General features: G+C 40.3%; 1 protein-coding gene across 21 annotated transcripts in view; it reads left to right on the forward strand.

Annotated features, from left to right (window-relative positions):
* Window positions 1-4,883, forward strand: part of SOX5 (SRY-box transcription factor 5) — a 639,441-nt gene extending 634,558 nt beyond the window's left edge. For all 21 annotated transcript variants that reach the window (XM_061353703.1, XM_061353706.1, XM_061353704.1 and 18 more), the window contains 2 exons: window positions 620-836; window positions 4,220-4,883. In XM_061353703.1, coding sequence (XP_061209687.1) covers window positions 620-836; window positions 4,220-4,523 — 521 coding nt within the window. In that variant the 3' untranslated portion in view covers window positions 4,524-4,883. The remainder of the gene's footprint in view (window positions 1-619; window positions 837-4,219) is intronic.
* The last annotated feature ends 7,156 nt before the right edge of the window (window positions 4,884-12,039 follow it).

Consider the following 12,039-nt stretch of genomic DNA (forward strand, 5'->3'; position numbering starts at 1 on the left):
TCAGGGTCTTTGCAGGCTCCTGTACCCAGCATCATAGCGTTTACGATCAGCTCATATTCTGCTTCTCACAAACTTGGAAGCTAGGAAGATTAAGCTGCAGTCACATGCCTATCCAGAGCATATGCCTTGTTCCAGTAACAGTGAAGCACAATGACTAGATCCCAGCACATGCGAGTTTCCTTTGGAAACAGGTCCATGGCCGAAAGAAAGTGGGGAGACATAGCAAAGCAAACTCTGTGTGTCTAAGAGTCTTTGGCCATTCTACTAAAATACATTGCCTTGTTCACTGAAACAAAATGTCAGGGATTGCTCATTATCAGGATGATGGGTTTACTTCCCACTTCAAATACATTATAATGTAGATAAGTTTCAGTAAGATACTGAGTCAGAACTTCCAGTATCATCTCTCTCTGCCTCTTGGCCATACCCAAGAGGTTTACTAGTCAAATACAAACAAGACCTGACCCCTGTCTAGAAGGTCTGACAGATTCCCAGCCCAAAGCGATGTGACCGTAGGTATCTTGTTCTGGGTGACCTACTTGTTTCTCTGCCTTTCAGTGTTTGTGGATGAGTAGAAACCCATTTCTCATTCTTTTTTTTTTTTTTCTTTCTGTGACAGGATCTCGCTGGAAAGCTATGACAAACCTAGAGAAGCAGCCATACTACGAGGAACAGGCCCGACTCAGCAAACAGCACCTGGAGAAATACCCAGACTACAAATACAAGCCAAGGCCGAAGCGCACCTGCCTTGTAGATGGCAAAAAATTACGCATTGGCGAGTACAAAGCTATCATGCGCAACAGACGCCAGGAGATGAGGCAGTATTTTAATGTTGGGTATGGGACCTTTAAAACTACTGCTCGTATAAGAAAAAAAAACAAAAAACGAAAAAACAAACTTTTCAGGGAGAATTCTTATTTCAATTTGGTAAATGTTATATTTTATTGGCAAAAGCATAATATATATTGCTAACAGAATATGAATCTTATACTTTGAAACAGTGTGGTTCAGGAGGAAGTTAGGCAGTTAAGGTTTTTTTTTGTTGGCTCTGCTATGTACTCATCTTATAGGTTTGGCCAACTGTCTCATTTCCACTCTGATTATACACAGGGAAAAAAAAAGAGACTTAAAATTTTCCAATGAAACACAGTCATCCTAATAGAGCCTTGATACTAATAAGTATTACGAGGTCTTAGAGAGTATATATCTGAATCAATGTATAGTACTGCCTCTTAATCTAGAAGCCAAAAATACAAGTTTGCACTCAGTACGATCTGTGGCAAACAGTTTGCAAAGGGACTACTGAACATACTGAACTTGAGCTGGAATATGAACTCAGCTCAGTTAATTCATATCAGGCATGAAGTTGTCTGCATTGTTCATTGTGACAGCATTTCTCATGCTAGGGAGTGTCTTCCAGTACATTAAGTAAATGCTTTGTGTTGAGCATAAATTTCAAGAAGACTGGTTCTGATAAACAGCTAATAGATCAGCTTGATGCAATTAGATTAAAATCTGCCTAGAAAACTTGCATGTATTTTCCTTCTGCAGCGACTCCTTGGTTTTGGTTACAGCAGATCAGAAGAATTGGAAGTAATCAAATATTCTGTGATATTTCTGTATTCACTTCAGAAAATTAAAAGCTACACAGTACTCTTAAAAACAAAAAAGCAGCAGCAAGAGCAACCCTCAGAAATAATGGAATTTCTTTTCTGTTTCATCTGAATTTGGAATCGTTTTAATATTAACCGAGTTTCACATCTCTCTAGTTAATGGCTAGAAGGGGTAATAAAGGAGAGAATATCTGTCCAGCAACTGTTAAGTGTCATCAGACTGTGTTTTAAACAGCTATAGTGTGCATTGTTATAATAAGCCGCTCAGCAGAGAAATTTGAGCTGCTTAACCCTGTGGTGCTGGCAGGTCCAGTGATCCCTATGGTAAGCACTGAAACAAACACAGGGAAGTCAGCCAACATTTGGCATCAAGAGATTACAAAAAGAGGAGGGAGGCCTTCTGGAAAAAGAATAGGTGGCTACAGAGCCCCCAAAACACTGCTTATCTGGTTAACATGCATGCTTCATCATGGGGAAAGAAATTAACCTTGTAACATTCTGCATATTATTTAGCTTTCCAGACAAGGTTGACATTGAAATCAAGACATTTCTAGAGATGATTTGCACTAGGGCGTTAGAGCACAGAACCTGGGGTGAAATCATAGTAGAAGTTACTGACAGTGCAGCAGATGAGTGCAGTGGGGTCAGTGTTTGATGCTGGCAACCCCAGCACTGCAGTCGCATTCCTTGTTTTAGTTCCCCGTTTGCTGCATCACTCGGTACAGGTCATTTAGGGCTATATTTCTAAACACCAGTCTCGCTCCTGCTTGACCACCAAACGTGATGGTGTTTACAAGAGCTGTGGCTGTGCCAGCTCTCAGACATGCTGAAAGTGTGTCTGAAGGCATCACAATGGGAAGGATCTGGCTTCTTTTGCAACTTCTGGACTTAATGTTTCCCTGTCTCAGTGTCCTCATCTTTAATGGTAGGGTGGCAAGCTCATCTCCCTGGGCTGCTGAGACCCCTAATACATTGCTTTGAGATGCTCTGGAGTGGACATCCTATAGAAGTGGAAAAACACTATTCTTAAATTATTTAATATTTGAAAAGCCCTCTGAAAAGCACCATTTAAGTGCAAAATGTTCCTATTGTTAAATATTAAAAGCAATTTAAGTGTGCTGAATCTTGTTACAGAAATGCTGACTCCAGAAAACAAAAGCCTTCCTATTGAATTAAGAATAAAATGCAAATTAGATCCTCTCCCTACTTTAAAAGCTATATCTTCATCTGAGACAACTTCTGCTTGCTTCAGAAATAGGGAAATAAGGACTGTATGCAGAGGGAGGCCTCACTCGAATAGCAGGCAGGAAGTATCTGAAAATGCAGCAAGCAATTCCAAACAAATGTAAAGCTGTTTGGCAGAGGAAAGCCTTTCAGGATCACTGTACTGTGCAAGGCTTACTGTACAGCCAGGGCACAGGCAGGCAGGAGAACAGGGAAGGGTTTCATTCTTAATTAAGAATGTTCATCTCAAGAGACTCGGCCCTGTCTCCTGTGGCAAGGCTTTTCCGTGCAGATGGACACACCGCTGATGACATTACAATGTGCAGCATGTACTGAAGAGTATTACTGCAATGGAATTACTTCATGCAGCAAGGAAACAAAAGGAGCATGAATTTTAAACCTCTAGGCTTGTTGAGACCCTGAAGCTTCTCAGGGAAACAAACACTAGTATAACACAGCTAGTGTTCTTGATGCAAAGGGAATTTCTATGGCCTGGAATAATTCCTCTTTCATTACTGCAGACAGGTTTCCAAGGCTTAGAAGCTGTATAAAGGCATCCTGTAGAGGATTTTCTCAATTGCTCATGTTGGTTGCTTGCTTTTTATTTATTTTTAAATAATGCATGCTTCTGTTTTAAGCCTGCCTTTTTCCAGTTTTATCCATCTTCCTTCAAAGGTTCTGCTTTTCACAAATGCTGCTTGCTGTGGAAACTTATCACCTTCCAGTAGGAGGCCCTTAGTGATCATCCTATAGGCCCTTCTTGGCCCCAGAAAGCCCACTGTTCCTCTCCCTAGTAATGGGCACGTCTCTGAGTGAATATGGAGTAAACATTGCCCCTTTGGAGAGACCTACCTTGCTTTATCCTCATCCACCTGTACTTTCGTACAGCACCTCCCCATTGCTGTGCAAACTAACTAGCGCTCACTGCATCTCTCCAGTTGGCAGTGTGTTACTTTTATATCTAGTCCTGCCAGCAGCTTGGGTTATTTAAAAGCAAAATTTGCAAAATACATGGTTTTTAAGTTGGACCACGGTTGAAAGGATGTTAATTTTTTGGCTAGCAGCGGATGGGACACCCAGTTTACCCAGTAAAGAGGCTGCATCACAAGCAGGCAAGCTGGAACAGTGTAGTTCAGGTGCAGCTAGAGATTTTTACAGAGATTGGGTTTTCTTATCAGTGAAATTGGTTTGGGTTTGATGTTCATTTCAAGGGCGTCAGTTGGAGAGTCTGAAATACTGTTGTGTTACCATGCACGGGCCAGCTAGGCGCTTCTTCTGCATGCCCAAGAGCATATGCTATGGTCTTGCAAACTGCTGTTGTATTTGCACTCCCTTTACTCTTTCCTGTATTCAGATGTCCTTTTACTTTTTCTCTGTGACAGGCAACAAGCACAGATCCCTATTGCCACTGCGGGTGTAGTTTACCCAGGAGCCATTGCCATGGCAGGAATGCCTTCCCCACATCTGCCCTCCGAGCACTCAAGTGTGTCCAGCAGCCCAGAGCCTGGGATGCCCGTCATCCAGAGCACTTATGGCATCAAAGGTGAGGAGCCTCATATCAAGGAAGAGATGCAGACCGATGATGTCAATGGAGAAATCTACGATGAATACGATGAGGAAGAGGATGACCCTGATGCGGACTATGGCAGTGACAGTGAAAATCACATTGCGGGGCAAGCCAACTGATCAGGGTCCAAATATCTCTTGACCTACAGGACTTCAAGGAAAAAATAAATAAAGCCCCACCTGGTTTATCTTTGCCAGTGGCCAAGCACATTAACTTTCTCATACACTGACTGTTACTTTAACTGTTAGTCTTAACTAGTTGGGACATCAGCTGACTAATAGACATCAGCCTGCATCAGAAGAAAAAAGGCTCAGAAGAAAGGAAATAAAGACAACGATAACAACAACAGAATGATATAAGCTATGGGTAAAATAATGCCAGTAATTCAGCTGCTATACCCAAGCACTGAAGTCTTACCCGTCGACCTTTTATTATTATTATTTTTTTTCAAATAAACTTTATGGCTGTTTGTTCTACAATGTTCTAGAAATTCTCACTCAGGTACACAGTGCCAACAAGTGGCTTGTGAATGTGTTTTGTTGTTTTGTGCTACAGTTTAAAGAGAAATAATTTTTTTTGTTTTGGGTTTGTTTTTTTTTTTTTTGGTAATGCACCTGACAGGAAAGAAAAAAGATGAAATTCCTTTTGTCCCCTCTGTCTCCTCCTCCTCCTCCTCCTCCCTGACAAATCTGGGTCAGAAGTGTGTGTGTGTGCATGCGTGCCTGTGCGCGTGGCTGGCAAGGAAGGAAGTGGGGAGTCTGTTTCTGTTAACCCCAACAAGCAATTATTTCCTTTCAAGAGAGGACTTCTCTTCATCAGTTGCACACCATACTGAGTCTTTGAGCAAGTGCCAAATTTGTACTAAAGCGCTGAACTAGTCCAATTTGCTTTTTTTTTTTCTTTTGGTTAATCTCTTCTTCTTTTGTTTTTCTTTTGCTTTTCTTTTGCTTCCTGCTCTGTCTTAAGTTAGGACAGTGTTGTATCTTAGACAATCCCTTGAAGAACCTGATATACCAGCAGCTGGTGAGATTAGACGTATATTTTTTGGATTTGGTTTTGCTTTTTAAAGGAAACTGTAGGTGCCGTTCTCAGGTGAAAAAAGAGAGAGAGAAAGACATAAGGAATCTAGAGAAAAAATATTTTATGGTCTTGGACTTTCATGTGTGCGTGTTTATGGTACTAATAATAATAATATTGGACTATTGGGAGCAAAAAAGCATGTTCCAGAATGAAGTCCCGCACCCTCTAAGTGACTTGGTCTGTAAGGAACCTTTGCTTTTAATTTACACTTCAAGTGGCAGCATCGCAAAATGTGATTTGTTCTGCACAGGACAGAGCAACTGGAAATGTTACCTCCTCACTGAGTGTAATTAGGTTACCATGATGTCTACTTTTGATGAACTTGTCCTTTCAGGGTGGCTGAGTACTGATCTCTAATTCAGAATGCGATTTGTTTTAAACTGACCTTTTTTTTTTTTCCTCCTTTGCACTTGCAGAAATCCATTTTTATCAATGGGATATTTGTGTAGGAAGACAGTAAATGGGCAGTAAGAACCCAAACCTTTGTGGTGCTAAGTTTCCCTTTCTGCTGCCTCTCACAAGTGAAAAAATTTTCTCCTGAGCTAAATACGTGTTGTTCTAGAGCACTTAGATATGTTGGTTGGGCAGTTTTGCCTTCCTTGGGAAACAGCAACCAGCAAGGAAGGTGAATTTACACGAGCATAAACCTGAGTAGAAGTTAGCTTCTTGCATTTGCGGTAAGGTACCTGAATGTTTCACTCCAGAAAAAAAAAAATAATTATGTAAATACAAGTGAATCAAAAAGTCTCTTCATCTCCACACTCTTCCTGTAGGAGGAAAGGACCCAGATTTGTGTACCAAGACAGAAGCACTACATCCAAACCAACCAACCAACCAAAAAGGCTATCCCTAATTTCAAACAGCAGCTATCCAGGAGCTGCTTTCTGGCCTGGGAAAGAAAGTCTTAGGTTCATACTGAGACAAATGCCTTCCTCTTGAGTTGGTCTTCTGAATATGCCACCCTTATATTTATATTGCTCCCTGGTAAATTCGTATTCTTAGAGAGAAACTCGCTGCTCTTGTTACCAATTTTAACTTGAAAAAATAGCCCTGGCAACATTGATTTTGCAAATGGTCCCTTATTCTGAAAAATTTAGCTGTTGTTGCAATAAGCATGTAAAAAGCCCAGGTGCAGAATGAAAGGGGCAGGTAGGAGGAAAGACTGGGAAGGAGGGGGGGGGTGTCTTTCTTTTGCTCTTAGAATCCCACTTGAAGTATAACTTGACCTCTGCAGACCTTGTGCAAAGCAAACAAGCAAATGCCATTGAAGACTTAAGACAATACTCCAACGAGCGGTTTGGACGTGTGATAGTTTTACCCTGAAACATCTGTTTTGTTCTCCTCTTTTCCCTTTCTTGATTTCTGCCTCTGCCTCAAAAAAATCCTATTTTCTCTCTCTCAGAAGATTTGCTCTGAAGTTATGCTTGGAGTAGCTGATCATATCCTCTATGTCAGAGAGGGTTCTTTTTGTTTGTATTTTATGACTGTGTCGGGTTTTTTTTTCAGTTGAACTGCCTCTTCTTGCTAGTGTTGTAATGGTAATTATAATAATAATGATAATAATGGTCAGCTGTTCCCAGATTAGTAAATTATGTATAATTTATTTTATTCCCCCACACACACCTTTTTTTAACTTTATTTTATTCTGTTCTAATTTGGCAGTGCAGCAAATGAAGCTGTTAGGCTATTTAAAATGGATACCCCTCCCCACCTTGCCTTTTTATATATATATAAATATATATATATACATATGAAAACAAATTGCTTCTTCTGCTCACACCATTTCTCTTTCTTTTATTTTAATTTTGGCCCCAGCCATGTCAACTTCTGATGTTTATTATGATGGAGTGAATTAATGGGAGTGTTGTTTTCAATCTTAATTAACTTCTGCTCTCTCATCACTCATTTTAGTTATTTAATTACACCAGTCATCTAGAGCCAATTTTTTTTTAAGCACTCTGTTTGGATAAGAAGGAAAAAAAATAGACAATTGTTTTTATATCATTATTATGTAAAATGTGAAAACAGATATTTGCTCCTTCCTTTTTTTTTTTTTTTTTTTTTTGACTTTTAGATTTGTTCCCTGTCTTTGTGAACAAATTACTTCTGACTCTTGTGGGTTCACCTCACATTTGCTGGATGCTTGATTTCCACCACGTTAAAGAGACTCTCTGGTTTAATAATTGTATCACTTTGGACTACCAGAATACTTTGTTTTAGCTCCAGGTAGGTGCCACTGCAGCAGGCATGGTTGGAGCAAGTCATAGAGGCATGGGCTGGAAAGCCGGCCTCGGGGAGGTCAATGGCAAAAAGGCCCATTGACTTCAGCGTGACTGAATTTCAGCCCCTAACTACAAGCTGCACTGCAGGAGATGCTCCTGGAGGTAGCCCCATCTCATGGGCAGGGTCTGTCCTGTGCCAGGGGAGCGCCTGTTCTGGGGCTGCAGGAGCAAGCTCTGCTCTTGGCAGTGCACAGCACAACAGAGCCCTTCTCTGGGAGTGCTCTGCATTGCTCACTGCCTTGGCCTGGACTAGGGCTCACGTGAACGCTAATTATGTTACCATACACTTTCTGTCTGAGAGAATACACTAAAGCCTGGGGTTCAACCAGGCTTTCCAAATGAGTAGCTTTAGCAGACTACCCACGTCCTGCATTTGGATGTTGAAATCAATGCAGCAATGTTAAAAAGAAAAAAGGCAAAAAATAATAAAATTAAAAAAAAAGGCTCTGGGGCTCTAAACCAGCAAAAACTTAACACCTGTGCTAATGTTTTGTTGGGCCCAAGGATGAGCACCCATATATCCTTTGGCAGTAGAAGACCAGATTTGAAAATGAGGCCCTGTTTGTCCCTCTTTAATTTCTTAGGAAAAAAAAACAAACAAAAAAACAAAGCAAAACCTACATTTATAATAATATCTTTTTGTGTTGGGTTGTTTTTTGTTTGGTTTTGTTTTTTTTTTTTACCTGGGTTCTGTGCCCTGGAGCATGTAGAAAAGCCAGGTTAGAAGAGCTTAGGATCATATTAAACTAAAAGCACACCAGGGCCCTGATGCCGAGGTGGGCTTCATTACCCTCTTCCCTGGGAACCTGGCAAGTGAGGATGGTTTTGGGAAGCTACCGGGGGGGCATATGAGCCATCTCCTCCTAAACTGGGGGGAGTTGTTTATGCTGCATCTCGTGAGGTTACAAAAGAACACCACCAGCAGTGGGGGAAAGGGAAAAATAAAACCTGAGGCACTTGCTTCTAAGCTCAATTAAATAACACAGAGTATATCCTTTTTCAATTTATTCATGCCTTATATTAGTAAAATAGGATTTTTAAGTGCATTTAACATCTTTATTTAACCGTTCCGCTATATTAATCAGGCCCCCAGAAAAGAACACTAGCTATTATTACAGCATTTAATTAGTTTTGTAACCAAATCCTCTTATTACGAATGCATATGGAAGAAATTCTTTCTTCGAAGACATTATTTCAAAGATTTGGTTACTGCAGTAGACTCTCTCTTTAATTAAATCATTTTTTAGAAAGTAAATTGTCTTTAACCTTTTTACAGCACATTTTCAGAGCTTTTTCTTTTTAATCCAAAGAGATGAGCTGTTATTGTCCCCGAAGAAGCCTCTGACATCACATTCCTAACATCAAAAATAATTCTACTCCGTGGAAATGTAGACCTTACTTAGCCGGAATTCATCTGCTAGAATGAATGGCAACTATATTGGTATCTTGTATGTTCAAGGACATGATGTATCGGATAGGAAGTACTTTTGTCTACCCAGTTCTCAATAGAAACATATCTTCAGTTTTGCAAAGAACTGTGTACAATTCGCTAGATGTGGATTCAAGTGTATCCTCAATTCACAGGGCATGGGCTGGCTGTTTAGCTTGGTTTATATTTACATTTTTTTCGACTTTATCTTAACTTGTCAGTTTCCCAGACTGAAGAACATGTCAAGTTTGTTTTTTCTACTGACTGATTTCTCTACTCCCCAGTGTTTTTGTCACTGGTTTGCTGAAACAGTATTTATATAGCTCCATTGGCTCTAAAGCTCTTACTCCTTCTAACGTTTTGGATTTTACAAGTGAAATGAAAATAGAAAAGAAATAGAGACAATCAAATGCCTGGAGCTTAAAACAAAGTATGTGCAACCTACCATCTCACTTGAAATTTAATAAAATAAATAATTATGTAAATATAACATAGAGTTATAGATTTATATTTTGTTCATAACACATAGTGTAATATAAGTTGTATATTTTCATGTTTTGGTTTTATGTTATCATTCATGCCACAATAAATAAAAAAAAAACCAGGAGTTGATGTACTCTTTAAAAAAATATGATGTGGGTTGCCACCATCCTGGGTTTTTGGTTTTGGTTTTTGTTTTTTTTTTTGTTTCTTTTGCATTCCCCTTTTTCAGTATTATTGCCCTGCAAGGCACCAATAAAACAGCAAATGTGTTCTTTACCTATCCTGTGGTCTGCTTCCCACTTATTAAAGCAAAGGGTGTGCTAGTTAATTTTCTTGTCAGGAGAACAAAGTGGCTGGGCTCAGGGAGCAGAAAATAAGATTTAGATTCAGTTTACCAGTCTGCTTCAAAATTCAACGTTTTCATCAAATCACAGAAGAAAAAAATCACCTTTATGTAAAATAACAGCATTAAAACAGAAGTTTCTCCCTGAACAGTGTAGTATAGTACAATTTCCAGTTCAGAGTTGGGGAACCTCATAAATGGGAATGGCTGAATCCAGAGGTTTGGCTGGTCCCCACCTTCCCGGGTTACATTCACTTTCCCTAGTCTTATCTGTTTGGAGATGAAAACATATTCAGGGAAATACCCAATTATAAACACTGATGACACAAAGCTATGAAAAAAATAGCTCTGCTCATAGTTAGTCAAAATGTCCCAACATGCTGCCTAAACAGTTCATGAAGTTTTGACAGCAGCATATGGCACAAAGTGGGATGAAATGAATTTGTACCTGTTTTTGACAGTAAGTTATTCTGATGGGTGCTTACTCTCAAGTGCCTACGGCTTGACAGATGCCATTTTATGGTTCCAGATTTCCTAAAGGGAAAAGGCAATATTTGGGAAAGCAGGAGGTAGCTGCTGGTGCTCCTATGAACCTGCCTGTGCTCCTCTTGCTTGCCAAGTTGTCCTCCGTGCCCTTCCTGAGAGCAGGGTGGCACCTGAAACAGCCCTTCAGCAAACCAGAGGTCTGTTTTGGCAGCTTCCTGACAAAGCTTATAGGACCTCTATATAGCACCCGTCCAGTGGAAGTAGAAATGAACCTGAGCAGAACCATATAATGTGACACTTAAGCCAATATATGTCAGCATCCTTTAACCTTTTAAAATCCCTTTATCCATTACTGTCATCAAGATGTGATGAAGGAAGCACCAGTCTGTCTGAAAGGCCAGGAAACAAACATAATCACACTGGGTAGTGTGGCTGTCAAATGAGGGTGTAGTTTATAGTCAGTGTGCCTGACCCCTTACCTGCAACTTAAGCCAAGTAAAGTATATTGTTTCTTTTGCCCTTTTAACAAATACGACTCTAAGACAAGGTATACCACTGCCAAAACCCTGCTTACACCTTGGCTTGCACAGCACACAGTGCCCACCTGGTCCTGAGGCATCACTGAACATGTAGGCCTTCTCACTACCCTACAATGAGATCGAGGGACATAAGGTATCTTTCTTCTTTCTTTGTGGCTGGGCTGGTACTTAACAGGAGTGCCAATGTTACCTAAACCAGTGGGGAAAAAATGCCTAGGACAACATGAGACAAGCTATGCTAAAGATGCATCTAAATTGTAATTCGAGTGGACCAGGCTGAGTTTTGCAAAAACCAGTTGAACCCTAAGAGTGGAGTTAATGTAAAAAAAGAGGTTTCTGGAGTGCTTAAGTCATCTTATGGCCTACACTTGGGAATGGTGACAATTCTTTCCCTAGACAAATTGTGGAGGTTGGGGTTTGGTGGTGGTTTGTTGTTTTTTTTTTTTTTTGCAAAAAAATGCTAAAGCATTCCAGCAATTGCCTGTAGCAGGAAGGAAGAAAATGAGGATAATTATGACATTAATCTATTTAAAAAAGAAAGACGTGTGACAATTAGCGCATTCCTACCAAGAAAGTAACATACAGAGCTATATGTGTGTAGGAAAGTGAAAAGACCCCCCACAGAAGCCATGAAAGGTTATGGAAAGTGTATGTGCCTCACAAGGAAGCACAGTGCTGTGACTTTGGCATCAGTGAGAAAGAGTGCACAGGAGCTTGTCAGTAAACTTTCAGTTAATAAATAGTCAGCAATACTGTAGGAAAGCAACGTGGGAGAACAATACGCAGTGTCTGTCGGGCCAACCAGTGCAGAGCACATACTGAAAAGGTACAGAAAGACTTGTGAACATATTTATCAGAGTAATCTAGTGCCTGAGGCTGGTGGTCTTGAGATGGTTGGAGTAGCTAATTTCAGTCCCTGGCAGGTTTACACTAGTATATCTGTTGGTGTTATGGTAGTACTGACGGGAATGCACTGAAATCAGAGGTTGTTGA

The sequence above is a fragment of the Neopsephotus bourkii genome, unplaced genomic scaffold (assembly GCF_033783945.1).
Source record: "Neopsephotus bourkii isolate Nb327-2 ecotype Australia unplaced genomic scaffold, CSIRO-AGI_Nbou_v1 NB_690, whole genome shotgun sequence".
In the NCBI taxonomy this organism is placed as follows: Eukaryota; Metazoa; Chordata; class Aves; order Psittaciformes; family Psittacidae; genus Neopsephotus; species Neopsephotus bourkii.